General features: G+C 38.6%; 1 protein-coding gene across 11 annotated transcripts in view; it reads right to left on the bottom strand.

Annotated features, from left to right (window-relative positions):
* Positions 1-18,672, bottom strand: part of LOC120299291 (voltage-dependent T-type calcium channel subunit alpha-1G-like) — a 217,005-nt gene that overhangs the window by 56,112 nt on the left and 142,221 nt on the right. For 10 of the 11 annotated variants that reach the window (XM_039323950.1, XM_039323956.1, XM_039323957.1 and 7 more), the window contains 4 exons: positions 12,537-12,663; positions 6,098-6,223; positions 3,996-4,085; positions 3,627-3,819 (listed from right to left, as the gene is read on the bottom strand). In XM_039323950.1, coding sequence (XP_039179884.1) covers positions 3,627-3,819; positions 3,996-4,085; positions 6,098-6,223; positions 12,537-12,663 — 536 coding nt within the window. Of the gene's footprint in view, positions 1-3,605; positions 3,820-3,995; positions 4,086-6,097; positions 6,224-12,536; positions 12,664-18,672 lie in introns of all 11 variants that reach the window. The other variant, XM_039323952.1, reaches the window with a different exon arrangement.

Raw genomic sequence — 18,672 nt, 5'->3', positions numbered from 1 at the left:
CTATAATGATCTAGCTTGCACACAGAATATCACTCATAATAAGTGGGTTAGAAAATCATATTGTGAAAGGTAACAAACCAAGTTATAGCTAAGCCTTATATATGAATCCACCATAGTATTTATTACCTTTAAGTATAGCTTTATTCTTCCAATTTAGTTTATCAAAAGTTTATTTACAATAATATGTAGTTAGATTATTTTATGTCCTATATTATTATGTATAAGTAGAACTATTGTTAAATATTACTGATAATATGAGAGTGCGAATATTATTGTAGTATTATAAAAGTGTGCTGTAGTATTATAAAAGTGTGCTGTTAAATTGGAATAAGATATGCAGATGATACCACGCTAATGGCAGAAAGTGAAGAGGAACTAAAGAGCCTCTTGATGCGGGTGAAGAAGGAGAGTGCAAAAGTTGGCTTGAAACTCAACATTAAGAAAACCAAAATCATGGCATACGGCCCTCTCAATTCCTGGCAAATAGATGGGGAAGAAATGGAGGTAGTGACAGATTTTATTTTTCTGGGCTCCAAGATCACCTCAGATGGGGACTGCAGCCAAGAAATTAAAGACGCTTGCTCCTGGGGAGGAAAGCTATGGCAAATCTAGACAGCATACTAAAAAGCAGAGACATCACCCTGCCAACAAAAGTGCGTATAGTCCAGGCCATGGTTTTCCCAGTTGCAATGTATGGCTGTGAAAGTTGGACCATAAAAAAGGCGAAGCGCCAAAGAATTGAGGCCTTTGAACTATGGTGCTGGAGAAAACTCCTGCGAGTCCCTTGGACTGCAAGGCATTCAAACCGGTCAGTCCTAGAAGAGATCAACCCCGACTGCTCTTTAGAAGGCCAGATCCTGAAGTTGAAACTCAAATACTTTGGCCAACTAATGAGAAGGAAGGACTCACTGGAGAAGGGCCTAATGCTGGGAAAGATTGAGGGCAATAGAAGAAGGGGACGACAGAGAATGAGATGGCTGGATGGAGTCACTGAAGCAGTAGGTGTGAACTTAAATGGACTCCAGAAGATGGTAGAGGACAGGAAGATCTGGAGAACATTGTCCATGGGGTCGCGATGGGTCGGACACGACTTCACAATTAACAACAACAACAATTATAAAAATAAGAACTGTAAATATTTTTCTCAATAATGGAGTAATTATTCTTAAATCTGTAATTCATTTGTCTGCTTTAGCTCTAGTCGCCTTTTTCAGTGTGGCTAACCGCCTAGAGATAATTATTATGATTCATGACATTTATTTCTGGACTGCTTGTATTTTTGTTCTTAGATACTTCCATGTAATTCCTGAAACTTTAATTCTGGGATTTGGGGGAGCAGCAAGGTTACACCACTGATGCAGCATCAGATGACTGGAAACATAACATTTTGTATATTTCTGTCTTCTGAGGAACAAGAGCATGGCTGGAGGTCTGTGCTGTAGGCAGGCCAAAGCAATTTTAGAGGAAGCTTACACAATAAGCAATTAACCGGGAAATGACTTTTCTGGCAGAAAAAAAGGCAGATAAGGCAAGGCACTGCTTCTCAACCTGGGCAACTTGAATATGTGTTGTCTTCAACTTCAACTCAAGAAGGCAACAAGAGCTAAAGCAGACAAATGCTGGCTGGGGAATTCTGGGAACTGAAGTCCACACATCTTTAAGTTGCCGAGACTGAGATACACTGAGGCAAGCTAAGCTACGCTAAGTGGGGCAACTTATCAAATTTTGAATAAGGATTCATTGAGAAACCAAAGGCAGATTATAAGGGTGGAGAAAAAGTAGGTCCTTAAAAATGCAGTACAAAATGGCATGCCAGATGCAGCCTTTTTATGCCAAAACCTGACAGAGGAACAATTCTGTGGAATATTTCAAAAGTATTCAGAACTTTTCATTTCTCACAGGACTTTTTTCCCAGATAGTTCAACAATTCTTAAAAATGGCCCATTAAAAAAAAGAATGGCAAAAACTTGCAGCTGGGAAAACAAAGGGATTGCTGGTAGAGTTGAATAACATGGGGAACAAGTCTATGTTTTCTTTATGCAATATATATACTCCAAAGATTTTGGTGTATATTATGCCCTTTACCACATTTATACTGTAAATAGAAGTTAAGATGTGCAGAAATTATGAAAGTAGAAACCCAGTTGTGGGGTTTTTTTTTTAACTGACATGATATATGATTAAGATAGCCTGCAACTAGCTTCTTCACTTTTGCACAAACATGCATTCTGAACCCAAATCCCAAGGATTTTAGCAGAGGAAGTAAATATGGCTTTAATATTAAAGAAATTGATAACCCCTTAGTATATACATTTCTTGATACATAGGTCAACATACTTGTGTCATGTCAGTTGTGAAAAGATATCTGGAGCACCTCATAGCATCATAGTTCATAACAGATCTCTCTTCTTTTAAGACATGAAGTTTCATAGAACTCAACATAAGGAACCAGAGTGCCAGTATGACTTAGCTTTGAACATTCAGTCTGGAATCCTTATATTTGAATAAAGAGAGTTAAAATGTAAGTTTTATAAACAGCTTTATCGTATGATAAAGAAGGATTAGAGGTGATTAATTTGTTTATGGCCTTATTAATTAGTATATGAAACAAGCAGATATAAAGCAAAGCAAAGCAGAAATAGATTAAACATCCGTATTAAAACCAAAGAGAATTTCCCATAGATATACTTCTCTAAAAAGGGTATAATAAAAGTAAAAATGAGAAAAAGTTTCAGAACATATTAAGATGACTGTAACATGAAACACCATGAATGGGCACATGGAATGGTAACATGACAATAGATTTCAGGAACAATAGAAAACATGCAAAATGAAGGAGAGTTCCTCTGACCTGTGACCTCTGACCTGATCATTACTTCCTGTTTTTCCAATTAAATAAAAATTGAAGTAAGAAAGACAGCATGTGAAGTTTCTCAGATTTCATGTAAGTCTAATGTGGTCATCAAAAGTTCTAAGTTTTATTCTACAGTAAATAGTTTACCAAGTTTCGGTTTCAGTAGATTTACTCCAAATTGGTTAATTTTATTTGGTTAATTTCTATTTTGACATTTTTTTTAAGAAAAAAGAATCTGTATTTCTCAAGTAAATGCATTATATTTCTAAGCAATTCTAATACAAAATGGCTTTATTATTATATCCTTGAAAATTTTATATTTTGTCAGTCCATATGGAAATTAGCCTCACAATTAACAAAAGTTATTTCATTTTGACATTACAAGGCTAGTGAAACTAACTATCAGCAACAGTGCAAAATGTGCCTAAGGTAATTGGCCCATTCTGGAACTGTTGGTCTTTGCATTCAACACTATTTGGGTAAAGCTATGCTTATTCAATGGAAAAAAAATATATTTAAATTACTGTAGTGCGTTTTTAGCTGCCTAGCATATAAAATAATTGCAAATCATGCAGCCATTGATGTATTTCTATGGGTTTTTGCTTAGCCTGTACCAGAGCTATATTTTTCATGCAAATTTTGTAGCTGGACATGCTTGTGAGGGGAATCTAGCTTTCAAATGCTAGGCAGGGACTAGGGGAAATTGTCAAAGGTCAAGCAGGGCTCAGAAAGATGAGGAAGGACTACCGACCAGCCATCTGTTTCTCCTTACTCCTTCTCTTTTTCTCCAGGCGTTTGAGCCTCTTCTCTTCTCGTCTCTTGGCTTCTTCTTCTTCCTGATGCTGACGACATTTATGGAAATTCTCCACCACGACCCCCACAAACATGTTGAGCACAAAGAAGGCAACAATCAGCAGGAAGGAGATAAAGTAGAGGAGCATCCAAGGGTTATAGTTCATGACTGGCTATAAAATAAAGGGAGAAGTCATTACCCTCTATCAGGTTTAGAATTTAACAATGTCCATGATGAATTTAGGAACTCCAAATATTTGTATTTCACATAATTTTTTAAAAAGAGTAATCTCCAAAACAAGCATGCCTCTTTCTTGGGCTTCTGGCAATGTCATACCAAAACACCTACCTGCTGATCTACTCCTACAGCATCCAATCCATCGTACATGATGTCCACCCACCCGTCTTTAGACGCCAGAACAAACAAAGACATTAAAGCCTAGAAAAACAAAAGGAGGAAAAACAATATAATACATATCGTATTCTACCTGCCTCATGACTCGTGTTTGAATTTGTACTTTTTTGTTATTCAATCTAGTTGATAATAATAAGCCAAAGCTTCTTACCAGGAAAAAAGGTATCAAGTATTACTCTCACAAGGTGAGAGTTATTCCAACAAAGAGGAACAGCCTTAACTCTAACCTTCCTCCATTTTTATTTAGCCCTTTGTGCTCAAATATGATTTCCCAGGATAATAGTAAATTTATTTACGGCCACCCAGTCACTCTCAGTGACTCTGGGCAGCTTACAAAGAATAAAAACCCAATATAAAAAAAATAAAAAACAATAACTTCCCATCCTCCTAGTGACAACACACAATCAAACAAGCCACTTGATGGGTTGCATTCCACTCTGGGTTCCCCAGGCCTGTCGGCAAAACCAGTACCTCAGGGCCTTATGGAAGTGTATCAGAGTGAGGGGCCAGTCTAATCTCTGTGGGGATGATATTCCAAAGGGAAGGAGCTACCATGGAGAACACCCTTCTTCTGGATCCTGCCAGGTGTATCTCCTTAGGAGACGGGACCTGCAACATTCCCTGCCTTCCCACTCTAATGGGTTGGGTGGATGTAACCAGGCTAAATGATCCTGGTTAGTTAAACGGGCCCCAAGCCATGAAGGGCTTTAAAGGTGACAACCAACTTCTTAAATTGTACCTGAAGGAAATCAGCAGCCAATCCAGCCCCCTGAGTCTGCACAAAACCATGTGGGTCACTGCATTTTGAACCAACTGGGGCTTCTGAATGCTTTTCAAGAGCAGCCCCATGTAGAGCACATTGCAATAGTCAAGACATGCCTGAGAGAGTAGATGTGCAGGGTTCATGGTTTCAGTCTCCTGAGACAAACTTTTCTTCATGCTAGATATGAGTTTGATTACACTATTGTATAATAATAATAGTAGTAAAGTTGGAAGGGACCTTGGAGGTCATCTAGTCCAACCCCCTCTCGGGCAGGAAACCCTACACCATTTCGGACAAATGGCTGTCCAGTATCTTCTTAAAAGCTTCCAGTGTTGGAGCATTTACTGCTTCTGGAGGCAAGCTGTTCCACTGATTAATTGTTCTCACTGTCAGGAAGTTTCTCCTTAGTTCTAGGTTGCTTCTCTCCTTGATTAGTTTCCACCCGTTGCTTCTTGTCCTGCCTTCAGGTACTTTGGAAAATAGCTTGATTCCCTCTTCTTTATGGCAGTCCTTGAGATATTGGAATATGCTATCATGTCCCCCCTTGTCCTTCTCTTCGTTAAACTAGACCTACCCAATTCTAGCAACCGTTCCTTATATGTTTTAGCCTCCAGTCCCCTAATCATCTTTGGTGCTCTTCTCTGTACTCTTTCTAGAGTCTCAACATCTTTTTGACATCGTGGTGACCAAAACTGGATGCAGTATTCCAAGTGTGGCCTTACCAAGGCATTGAAGAGTGGTATTAATACTTCACGTGATCGTGATTCTATCCCTCTGTTAATGCAGCCTAGCACTGTGTTGGCCTTTTTGGCAGCTGCAGCACACTGCTGGCTCATATTTAAGTGATTGTCTACTAGGACTCCGAGGTCCCTCTCACAGTTACTACTATTGAGCATGGTACCACCTATGCTGTACTTGTGCATTTGGTTTTTCTTGCCTAAATTTAGAACCTTGCTTTTTTCACCATTGAATTTCATTTTGTTAGTTAGTGCCCAGTGTTCGAGTCTGTCCAGATCCTTCTGTATCTTAAGCCTGTCTTCTGGAGTGTTGGCTATTCCTGCCAGTCATTAAATGTCCAAAGAAAGAGTGTATGCTGGTCTTAATTGTAATAGGTCTGTATACTAATTGAGGATCTTTAAATGTAGACACTATGACTAGGAAGTGCTGTAGATGATTTGCTATGGTGGCTGCAATATATACAAAGCTATTTCACATCTGCTTTGAATCAAAGCAAATAAGGGAGCACTGCGGCAGATTACTGTTCCATCAGTACCTGGCCAAGATTATCAAAATTATACTTGTGCCGGATCCATTTATAGCTGGCTTCTGCACAGTCTGACTTGTTGGTAATGTTCCTTGTGTCTTCTCCTTGGCAGACAAAAAACTTCCCCTTGAACAGCTGTGAAAAATGAGAGTATACTCAGTCACTGAGGTTTTTTTCTGTAGGCTTCCACAATGTACCATTTGCAAATGTCTGATTTTAAGCTCTTCCTACAAAGAGGCCCATCTGCATCTCACTTGAGCTTTTGGCACTAGCCCCAAAGCTTTTAGCCATCCAATTTTATGGAAGAAATATTGTAGGATTGCTGTTTTTAAGCTGCTGCTTTTCTTGATTTATACACATTTAGCTGTATTATTATGGCACTATAGATTTTATACTTTGCTGGTTTTCAAAAACATAGTAAAGATTTAGTGTGAGCCCATCCTATTTCATTAAAAGGTAGCATTAAAATACTTACAATAAATGAAAGAAGGAAATTTGTCAATAAAGAGGTCATGGCTGAACCTTTCTTAGCTTGGAATCCCCTTAAAAATGATAGAATTTTAACTCTTCTAAAGTCTGCATGGCTATACAAGCTGTACAATGTTCTTGTAAGGGATGTGTGTGTGTGTTTTCAGACTGAAAGATGACAAATGTATTTGAAAATCAGGCATTATCTGAACACTCCAATCAATGCAAATTTTGGTATTCTGTATGCAGTGTTTCTCAACCTTGACAATTTTAAGGCATGTGGACTTCAACTCCCAGAATTCCACAGCCAGCAATGCTGGCTGTGGAATTCTGGGAGTTGAAGTCCACATGCCTTAAAATTGTCAAGGTTGAGAAACACTGCTTAAAGTTTTTCAAGTATATTATCCGTTTGCCAATAGATCTTTGGCATTCTGTTAAAAAATCATCTGAGTGAATTGGCAATGCTAGGATACATGTACCTTCATCTTACTTATTGCAAGTATCTTGCCTAGGAATTACCCTCTGTGCTAATTTATGTTCCAAGTGAATTTTGCAGTTCAGCCTTAATGGATACTTTAACACAAATAAGCATAAAGACAATCCATAGTTGACTAGAGGCAGTGGATAAGACTTGGACACCCCTCCTCCTTTTTAATGATTACATTTTTCCAGAAATTAACTACTCTGGGAGCTGCCAAGCAGGACATGAGGGCTCTACCAGTCTCCTGCCCTTACGTCTTAGCAATTGGTATTGTCTTAAAAACTGGTGCTAACATATACCTTTCATGATCAGTAGCAGCTAAAAAGCTTATTATCTCTTCTTTGGTCTGTAAGAATGGTAGAAACTGTATGTCAATAACCTTATTAGTCTAGCTGTGAAGACCACCAGGGAAGTAATAAGAGACTAGGTTTAGAATAGATGGTGGTATATACATCCTTGAGGGAGAAGCATTTATCTATCACCTTGAAAGAGGCAATGGTGTGCCTCCTTCTTAAGAAACTATCCCTTGACCCAGCTAATTTATACAACTATTCCCTGGCTCCAACTTAATATTTTTAGATAGTACACTATACGGAAGATTTTGAAAGGTGGACAGCATAAAGCTATAGATTATTTAGAACTTTGTTAAAATCAGGATTCATGCCTGACTCTGGGATGGAAATCAGAGTGTTCACCCTGTTGGATAATCTTCAGCAGGACTGGAATGGGGAATATGGCTAGACCTTTTCTGAATCTTTTGGTAGCATTCATTGCCATCAGATATGCTATCCTTCTGGACCAACTGAGAGGCTGGGAGTCGGAGACACTGGGTTGAAGTGGTCCCCCTTTTTCTTGAGTTTTAGTTTTAGTTAGTGATGCTAGGGGGACTAGCTACTCCACTGTGGGTTCCCAGAGGGCTCAGCCCATTCTCTCCTACTGTTTAGAAACTGCTAGAAAAGGTCATAATTTAGACCAAAGGTCTCCAACTTTTCCGGGCTTGCGGCCCGGAGGAAAGGACAGCAGCTTCCAAATTAGTGCATGTGCACACACAAATGGACCCATGTACACCGGTGCAGCACTAGCGGCCCCATTCACGCATGAGCAAGCAGGCCGTGCACACTCACCCAGCATTAGCAATCTTATTTATGCATGCGCAAACAGGGCTGCAGGCACTACCGCAAGTGGGGGGGGAGTGTGCATGCACACCAGCCAGCCACTTCCATGACCCACCAGCCAAGAGGCCATGGCCCGGTAGTGGGCCACGGCCCATAGGGGACCACTGATTTAGACCATCCCCACCCTGTTGGACTTCCAACAAGATGCAAAGATAGGCCTCTTCAGGAAATCATTAGGGATGATGGAGATTTATCTATCAACCTTAGATGGCACAGTTAGAGAAAGTTTTTATAATGTTATTAATCCTGTTTGTTGCTTAATGTAAGCTGCTCAGAAATAATGGGAACTGAGTGGCATAGAAACTATAGTAAATGAATATAACAGATAAATGATATATTCAAGATCATTCCACCCAACTTTTTAGGGGGACTTCATTTCAACAATTGTCAGAAAATTCTGGAATTTACTTTTTTTTTAAGTGAACATATTTACATTTTGCCTCTCCTTAGATTTATGGTGTATTACTTAATTAAAGCCTTAAGACACTACAGCCACAATGTATGTCCTTTAAAAGATATAGACTTAATTCACCAAGAACTGCGAGGAGATCAAAGTAGATATTAAATTCATGAGTTCAGCTATTAAAACCTGTTCAGACAAATGGAAGGTAAGATTCTTTTTTTCTCCCAAAATTGCAGCAAGGGGAAGAACTGATGCACCATTTTCAAAAGGAGAGACTAAAACCTCAACCATATTATTGATGAAGCTGTGGCTTGCATAGCTGTTGTTCTGACTTCTACCAGAACAGAAGCTAAGCAAGGCAAGCTAGCTGAACCACAGCTATGTATAAAGAGAGTGGCTTCCTTTTTTAAATTGGAGACTGATCCTATTTTTGATAAACATGATGTACTAGCTGCTAGGTTAAACAAGATACAAGAGTGCACATCTGAAAAAGTGACACAGAAGTGAGAGTTTTGAAAGGTGCTGCTTCTCCTACTTGAGCAGAGACATCATACAGATTAGCAGATAAATCACTGACATCACTTTGTGTTGAATCAAACCAAACAACCCTTAAGTCTTGACTTCAACAATGTCAGATGTGATTATTAACTAGGAGAAAACTATAAAAATGCTAGAGGATTAATTTTGTCACATACTCAGTGGCAAACATAAAGTGGCAGAGCATGACAGCTATTATGATAGATGGAACAGGGTGGCCTGTGTCAGCCTAAACTGAGATGCCTTCACTTTTTATTGAGTGACAGCAGGTCCTAGAATGGTCATGCCTTGTTTCACTGTGGCAAAGCAATATTCCCACCAGCTTTCAAAATATTACCTCTTTATCTGAACTCAAGAATAAATGTCAAACCTGTGAGCAATCCAAATAATAGGGATCAGCACACACTGACAGATCTCACATAAGGTGGTATTTTATTTTTTTACCTAGGAGAACTAACGGGGTGATAGCAGCATAGAAAGCACCAACAGTGGGTGAGTTCCCTTAGCTTAATCATAGTTAGGCAGTAATTCTACTTTCTTGACTAAACTTTTTCAAACCAAACCAAACTAACCAGATTCTTATCACAGTATTTATGACACTAATTTGCTGTTGTTTAGTCTACAGCAATGGAAGCTACTACGGAACCCAGGAATCAGCATATTTGAGTTCCTCAAAGAGTTCCAAGCAAGAAATGGAATGTCCAATAGACAATTCTTGTGTTTGGGAACTGGGACTAATTGATTGACTATATGCTATCAAGACTGTGTCAACTTTTCAAGATCACATTAGTAGAACTTCTCCAGAATAATCTGTCCCCATCCTGACTTTTCGGGTTTCCTAATGGTACACCCCATTGCCACTATAATAGAGTTCCTCCTCCTTGCTGATGATCATTCTTCATCATCACCTTTCCCAGCATTGTGAAATTCTCAAGGGATTTGAGTTTTTACACAATGTGTCCAAAATATAATAATTTGAACCTGATCATTGCCCCTTGTTTGAGAATGCTAGATTGACTTGTTCAACCATTTCTTTGTTATCTCCAAAGTTTCCTCCAACATCAGCATTCAAAAACAATAATATTCTTTCTATCTTGCTTTTTCAAAGTCCAATTTTTGCTTTCATAGTATAACACCAAAAAAATCACTAGAAGACTTAAAGGACCAGATTAGGGACCAGTCCTCCTGTAGAAAATCTACAGTATGAGATCACTAATGGTTGACACCAATTTGAAGGCACTTAACCAAATCCCCATGTTATTATCAATTTTAAGGTTGGTTGTTGTACGTTGTCATTGGTTTGATCTTGTGATTGAAATGTTCAATGCCAGCACATGTCAATCTGCTAATGCCTAAAATGTCAATGTGTAGAACATTTTGTCTTTTACTATGCTGAGTTATTCCATGTTCATGCTTCTTATATTCTGTATTTCCACTGTAATTCTGTCTTTGCAGGTTGTATTTTTTCCCCTTGCATTACACCAGCAATTAAATGTCCAGAAGGCTTTAATCTGGCTGTGTCATAAACACCATTAGTGCTTCAAAGGATCCTCAGGTCTTCCTAAGTAACATGTTGAGTGTCATCTGACTCGAGGGGCGTATCATCTGGCACTATATCGTCAATCATTTTGTATGATCTATCTATGTTGTTTTCTTGGTAAAACAAAGGACTGTTTTACCTTTTCCTGCACTGTTTGAAACAATACCTTTGCCACTGTTGTTAAAGGGATCATTCAACGTCTTCTCATATTGCTGCTTTCCTACATAGGCAAGCTTTAACTGGGAGGGGGGGTCTTCAGACTTGGCCCTTTTATGACCTGTGGACTTCAACTCCCAGAATTCCTCAGCCAGCATGCCTGGCTGAGGAATTCTGGAAGTTGAAGTCCACAAGTCATAAAAGAGCCAAGTCTGAAGACCCCTGCTTTAATTGGTCAGCTGGTGTGACCTTGGTATCTTGAGTGATGCTATGGAGAGTACATACATGAAAGATAGCTGGGTGACCTTAAGCCAATCACTCTGTCTGAGCTCTATTCACCTCACACGGTTGTTGTTGTGTGGAAAATAAGAGGTGGAAGGTAGGTTGGATATGTTTGCCACCTTGAGTTATTTATAAAAATAATAAAGGTGGAATACAAAAAAATCAAACACCCTTGGTGTATAGGCCCTGCAGTCTTTACTCAACCCTCTCAGAAGCTGCCATCCCCACCATGAGGCATCATAGCAGGCTTTGGAAGGAAGAAATGGCACTAAATATGGATAAATATAAGGCTTACAAATGCTGAATGTGAGCTCTGGTTTAGTTGAAAGGATGAAACAGATATAACAAATTATGTATCAATACATTTCTCCATAAATAATATATGAAGAGAACAGATTGGCAACATTATTAAATTACTATGACTCTTGCGCTCACTTAAAAAACAAACCACTGGCATTATAAAAAATGTGGAATGAGTTTAAATTTTAGTTGCTTTCATTCCAAGTTTTGATTGGCTTACAAAGAATGCACATTCATATTATAATATTTAATAATGCTATCGTGGTTTTTTTCTATAGAGATCATGTACTTATCTAAAAGGAGGAGAGCCCTGAACGTAACTTTTAAAAAAGTAGATAGAAGAAAAAATGAAATTCCTGCACAATATCTTTCTTCATGCTGTTAATCTACTACATCAAATCTAGCTGAAACCAGTGAGGATTCCCATGCCCTCTAGAATTGTGCACGTGTGTATGTATGCATGTATGAATGTATATATGTATGTAAATAGAAGAAATTATTGAAGAAGAATGGAAGGGAAGGGAAGGGAAGGGAAGGGAAGAAATTGGCATCAATGAGAATCATTGCATGATCATGCAGGATAACAAAAGTCACTCTCACCACAGTCAGGCACATGGCCAAAATCTTACAATTTGGCAAAATTTTTTAAGATTTTGATAATCTCAACTCCAAGAATTTAAACTCATGAGCATGCTGAAATCTTTCACACACTTTTCTGAAATCTTTCAAGAATTCATGAGAGGACATAGAAACCTCCTGAGATTTGGTGATCTCTTGAAATGCTGCCCATTCTAAATGTGGTTTAATTTAGGGGTTGTACAGAGTTCAAATATGAATGTCACAAACACCACTCTGCTTTCCCTGCATTATATGTCCACCGTTGTGATCCAGGGTTTTATACTGATCTCTAAAAAAGGATTCTGTATGAAGCAGCACTAGAACACTGAAGTAGGGACTTCTTTTCTTTTTTAGTTGCGTCAGCACTTGTAGAATCTGCCTCTCATGAGAGACTCAATATTAGAACAGATTGGTGTGTATGAAATTCTCAAACCCTCTGCTCTGAATGAATAGAGTAAAGTTCTCAGGGAACTCTATCCAAAACCTACCTGGACTCCCAAGATGCCAAAAATGATGAAAAAAGCACAGCAAATCACAACAATGTTTCCAATGGGTTTCAGGGAGGACATCAGGGTTTCCACAACCAGCTTCAGTCCTTGCGCTCGACTGATGACCCTGAAAGGCAAAAGTGGCTTATTAATCATGAGACTAGCAAACCACTTGGAAGAGAACCTTCCAACTGTTCACAAAGGACTAATTGATACATAGAAGAGGAAACATGGAACTGCCAAACTTCCAATGAGAGAACTCCATTGTCTGACACCTATTCTGTTCAACAGACTTCAGTGAGACCCAAGAGAAGAAACCTCTCTATATGTTAGGCAATACATTTATCCAACAATGACAACCACAACAGCAGGCTAAATGTGACGCATGGCGTTATCACTTTACAATGGCTTAGGAAGGATGTGATTCTTCTTAATGTCTGTATTTTTTTTTTAACTTTTCCTCCATGTCACAAAAAAATTGTTTTATTGAATTACAATAATTCCTGTAGGAATCTGTACCAAAAAGTGTCTTGCTGGCTGGGGATTCTAGGAGTTGAGGTCCGTACATCTTAAGGTGGTCAAGTTTGAAAAATACTTATATAAAAGTATTTGCTATCATAAATGGAATGAGTATTATAGAACACCTGACTTTTCAGGTTGCAGCCTTGAGACATTTTTTTAAAGAAAAGCAGCTCATGTAATGTAGCAGTTGAGATGTTGGACTAGAGAAACAAGATCTTCAGCTATGAAAACACACAGCTTTACACTGGTCAGTTGCCAGCAATCAGCTGAAGCTACACCACAGGGCTGTTGTGTGTTAAAATTGGAGGAACGACTGGAGGAAAGGTAGGATATAAGTCTGTCTGTCTATCTGATCTCTTAGCTCCACTTTGAAGAGCAGATAGGACAGTGGCAAAACACCCAAAGTAACTGGATTGCAGAGTAATATAATAACTTTGCTGCTGTAGACATTTCTGAACAGTTGAATTTACAGATTTTGCCAGATGCTGACCTAAAAAAAGACATTTTGCTCACAGGCATTTTAAAACAATAGAATCTAGAGATTGTTAAGAGCAGCACATGCAACTTATATTCTTTTCCCTTAAGGCTACTGCCAACAAAAAATGTCAAACTATGAGGAAAATTCTATATCAAAGGATAAAAATTGCAGGCTAGCCTAATATATTTCACACAGTGGAGAACCTCCTTTAGATTTATTTTATTTTTGATGTGTCTCTGTAATGGGATGTGGGACTAACCTTGGGAGACAGAAGGAAGAGCCATAGCCTAGACAATGATCTGGTAAGAGAAATCTGAGTCCAAAGAAGGGAGGGGGCTGGAAAAAGTGAATCAGAAGGGACCCTCCCTAGTTCCCCAGAAAGTAAAGGCAGGGGAGGTGGGGGAAGCACTTTCAGACTTGCAAGATTCTATTACTACAACCTTATTTAAAAAAGGTAGCATTAGTACTGATTGATTTGGGTTTCCAGTCTGGCTGACCTTGAAGTTCTGATAGCCTACTTCAGCTCAGTTTCTTATAACATGGACAATCCCATCTCTTCTCTTATAATGAGTAAAGTTGAATAAACAAACATTCACAACCATAGTTTTACTAGTTCCCTCATTAAACAATAATCTGTTTGACAACAGGGACAATACTCGGTTTAGCTTCATATTACGGAGCACAATTCAACAGTCAAGTCCCTTCTTTCTAAACCTTCTGTGTACAAAGGTTTATTTCTGCCAAAAGTCAGAATTAATGGTTGTAATCTAACCACTATCACTAGCGATACTATTTCCTATTTGGGATTTCTGAGCATTGCTACCCATTAAGAGAAATCTTTTTCCATCACTTATTTTGCTCCTTTTCTGAAGCTTTAATAATGCATGTTTTTTCTACATTTCATTTCTCATTAAAAGCAGAAATTAATATAATACTTTTTGTCATCCTTTCTCGTCATTATTTGCATTCCCCGGAAAACAGACTTTGGCTGATCTCACTAGAAGGATTTTCTTAATTTAATTGACCTTAAATGCTTTAATAATCGCATAGTTGTGGTGTGGACATTATTTCACCAAAATATGTAGCGGCATTAATAAAATCAGATTTATATTTTGGGTGCCATTTGTTAATTCTGATTTTTTTTTTTTGGCTGATCCATTACTTGCTGTATTTAGCCTTTAACATTGGGTAAATAAATGTCCTTTGGAATTACTATTTCAAGATTTCTGAGTCAAACAGATTTGTAAGAACATATTTGGGCAACAGAACCAGTCATCCCCCCCCCCCCAAGAATACTTATAATTATTAAATATGCAATAGAATATTTTGTCCTTCCTTCTTTATGCACTAATATACCCAACTGCATATTTTAACGGTAATTCTACAAGTCACCAGAACCATCTATTGTGAATGTGCTTCCAGTTGTGCAATAATGAATTCCATATCCCTGAAGTAACTCTGGATGGGTCAGACATACTTAGCTTCAGAATAGATCAAACATACTTAGCTTCAGAAAGGTCATTCAGCGCCTGTGAGTACAAGAATGTTGTATGAAGCTACCTGCATACTTAATCACATCATTGGCCCATCTTACCCCATTCTTGGGAAGTTTCAACATACAGTTTAGTGTGACTTGAATAAATTGAAACAAGCTTCAGGCTTGAATGCTTCCATACAAATGTGAAGAAAAGTTTGGAACATTTTACTTCCTTCCTATATATTTGAAGTTTGTTCTATTTTCTGAGCTAACAAATGACAACTACCCGTAAGTATAGTTGATGGACATGAAAAATCTGTGTTTAATGTAAATGAGAGGCAAAACATTTTGAAGTCTTCTTTATAGCCATGCTGAAAAGCAGAAAGTCCACGTTCCAGACTGGTAGCTTAGCATGATTTAAAGATGGGATGGTTGCTATGTCACTTCCTCTCAAAGTATTTATTTATTTATTTACATCCCACCTTTATTATTTTTACAAATAACTCAAAGCGGTAAAGATACCCAATACACTTTCCTCTTCTTTTCCTCAACAACAACAACCCTCTGAGGTGGATTGAACTGAGATAGAGTGACTGGCCCAAAGCTGGCTTACTTGGCTAAGGTGGACTTGAATTCACTGTCTCCAGCTTTCTAGTCTGATGCCTTAACCACTCGACCATTCATTTCCTTAGACATTTTCTGAACCTGGGTCATTTTCCAGCTGAAGCCTTTTCCTCAGAAACAGCAGAGATCAATATCACAGAGATTCAGAATCCACCTTCTATCTCTCTCTAGGACTATCAAAAGTCTCATTTTGCATTCTCCATTGAGACAAATATAGATGAATTCTAATTTTATACGTTTTGCAAGTCAATCTCCAAAAATGAATAACATTCCTCATATCCATTTGCAACTCTCCTCTCCCTTTTATCTGATTTGATCTTAACCTTTGATCTGAGTTATATCTTTCTAAACTGTCCTTTTGCTAACTCACTGTGCTATATTTTTTGCAGGACCTTTATTCATGGAGCACCCTACTGAATAGATGAGAAAATGTCAGAACTATGGATTACGGTCTTACAGTTGGGTAGTGTCAATACTGCAGTCAATAGGAAGTTAGAGGTACGGGAAAACCAAGCAGCTAGAATTATGGCATTAAGGCTTCCTAAGATCAAGATAAAGCACATTCACAATGGATGTTTTTAGTAACTAAGAGGAAGTTGGCTTGCTTGGTGATAGCTGCCCCCCTTCCCTGAACTAGCCTTCTACTACCTGTCACATTCCTATGTTAGGACTATAACTCTCAGACATTTGGTATTATGAGAAATAAAGTTTTGATCTGTATGGAGGGAACCAGATTAGAAAAAAAAACAGACTTAACAATTAAATAGTGGTTATTTCTCCTCCTCCCTAAATAATTACCTTGATCACCATCATGGCATTATAAAAGATAAAGATAGTGGTGAGATTCAAATATGTGAACAACCAGTTCTCTGTGTGGATGCTGCTTCCGGAAGTCCATTCTGGGCCTGGGCAACAAAAAATTAGCTACTGGTTCTGCTGAACTAATGAGAACTGGCTGAATCCCACCACTGGATAAAGACCAAGTCCATAGAATACCCTCCACAAAAAGACTCAACCACATAACCAGACATTATCTTAAGGATAGAATATACACGGGATTAATAGGACATTGGCTGTTGTTAACCCCTATGCAGTCCCAGTAACAATTATTAATAACACGAATTAAAGAATAATGATAAATGGCAAATTAAGGCTTACAAGACCAGTTACAATTTGACTGCTGGCCTGTATCATACTTGGTCTACATCCTGTTGAAAGAGAGAATGTTTTGAGATAATGAGGACAGAAAGCAGAATTATTTGGGAAATTGCTTAGAGGAAGAAAAACCTTTGTTTTGGAAAACAAAGGATTTTTTGAGAATCCAGACCATACGTTTGGTTATCAAAGAGCCTCATGTGTACAATTTATGCAGTAGGCAAGTTGTAAGTTCTTGTTTCTTCAATATGGGCTGCTTCTAACCAATAACGTATTCTGCTTTCATTGTAACTAAGCTATTTATATATATATATAGAGAGAGAGAGATGCATCTCAAATCCCACAATAATTGATAGGTTGTTGGAAACTGCTCTGAAAAAGTGAAATCAGGCTTCTCTGATTTATGCATTTTGTTTGTCTATTATTTCTCAACTTGTTTCTCAGCATGGATCAAAGGAAATATGATGAGAAAGGGCAAAAAGAAGGAGGAGGAGGAGGAGGAGGAGGAGGAGGAAAGGAAGCTAATAATATGGAGGTAGCCTCTAAACATTTCTTGAAATTACAAACATACGAAATTGTTTTAATACTGAGTTAGAACTTTGGTTGCTCAATACTGTCTACATTAGTTTTTACCAGCCTGGTATTCTTAATAAGTATATTAAGAATGCTTTTACTTTGAAAATAGTTGAAAGACTTTGCTTGAATTGCATATTGCTCCCTCCTCAAGCAAGCTTGCTCATTCATGTTTGATCCTTTGTTGAGGATTGGGACTGGCAGTGTTCTAATAATAATAATAATAATAATAATAATAATAATAATAATAATAATAATAATAATGATAAAGTTGGAAGGGACCTTGGAGGTCATCTAGTCCAACCCACTGCTCAGGCAGGAAACCCTATGCCATTTTGGACAAATGGCTGTCCAGTTTCTTCTTAAAAATTTCCAGTGTTGGAGCATTCACCGCTTCTGGAGGCAGGTTGTTCCACTGGTTAATTGTTCTAACTGTCAGGAAGTTTCTCCTTAGTTCTAGGTTGCTTTTCTCTTTGGTTAGTTTCCACCCATTGCTTCTTGTCCTGCCTTCAGGCGCTTTGGAAAATAGCTTGACTCCCTCTTCTTTGTGGCAGCCCCTGAGATATTGGAACATGGCTATCATGTCCCCCCTCGTCCTTCTCTTTGTTAAACTAGACATACCTAATTCCAGCAACCATTCCTTATATGTTTTAGCCTCCAGTCCCCTAATCATCCTTGTTGCTCTTCTCTGGACTCTTTCTAGAGTCTCAACATCTTTTTTACATCATGGTGACCAAAACTGGATGCAAGTGTGGCCTTACCAAGGCATTGTAAAGTGGTATTAATACTTCACGTGATCTTGATTCTATCCCTCTGTTAATGCAGCCTAGCACTGTGTTGGCTTTTTTGGCAGTTGCAGCACACTGCTGGCTCATATTTAAATGATTGCCCACTAGGACTCCGGGATCCTTCTCACAGTTACTACTATTGAGCAAGGTGCCTATACTATACCTGTGCATTTGGTTTTTCTTGCCTAAATGTAGAACCTTACTTTTTTCACCATTGAATTTCATTTTGTTAGATAGCGCCCAGTGTTCAAGTCTGTCCAGATCCTCCTGTATCCTAAGCCTATCTTCTGGAGTGTTGGCTATTCTTGCCAGCTTGGTGTCGTCTGCAAATTTGATGATTTCCCCATTGTCCAGATCGTTGATGAAGATGTTGAAGAGCACTGGGCCCAGAACAGAGCCCTGGGGCACCCCACCACACACTTCCCTCCATGTAGATGCGGTTCCATTGAGGACCACACGCTGAGTATGGTCGGTCAGCCAGAGAATGGCCAGTCAGTCAGCTACGGATCCATCTGGTGG

Source organism: Crotalus tigris, unplaced genomic scaffold, assembly GCF_016545835.1.
Source record: "Crotalus tigris isolate CLP2741 ecotype Arizona unplaced genomic scaffold, ASM1654583v1 scf7180000024288.305614, whole genome shotgun sequence".
Lineage (NCBI taxonomy): Eukaryota > Metazoa > Chordata > Lepidosauria > Squamata > Viperidae > Crotalus > Crotalus tigris.
This window is presented reverse-complemented; position numbering and strand designations above follow the sequence as displayed.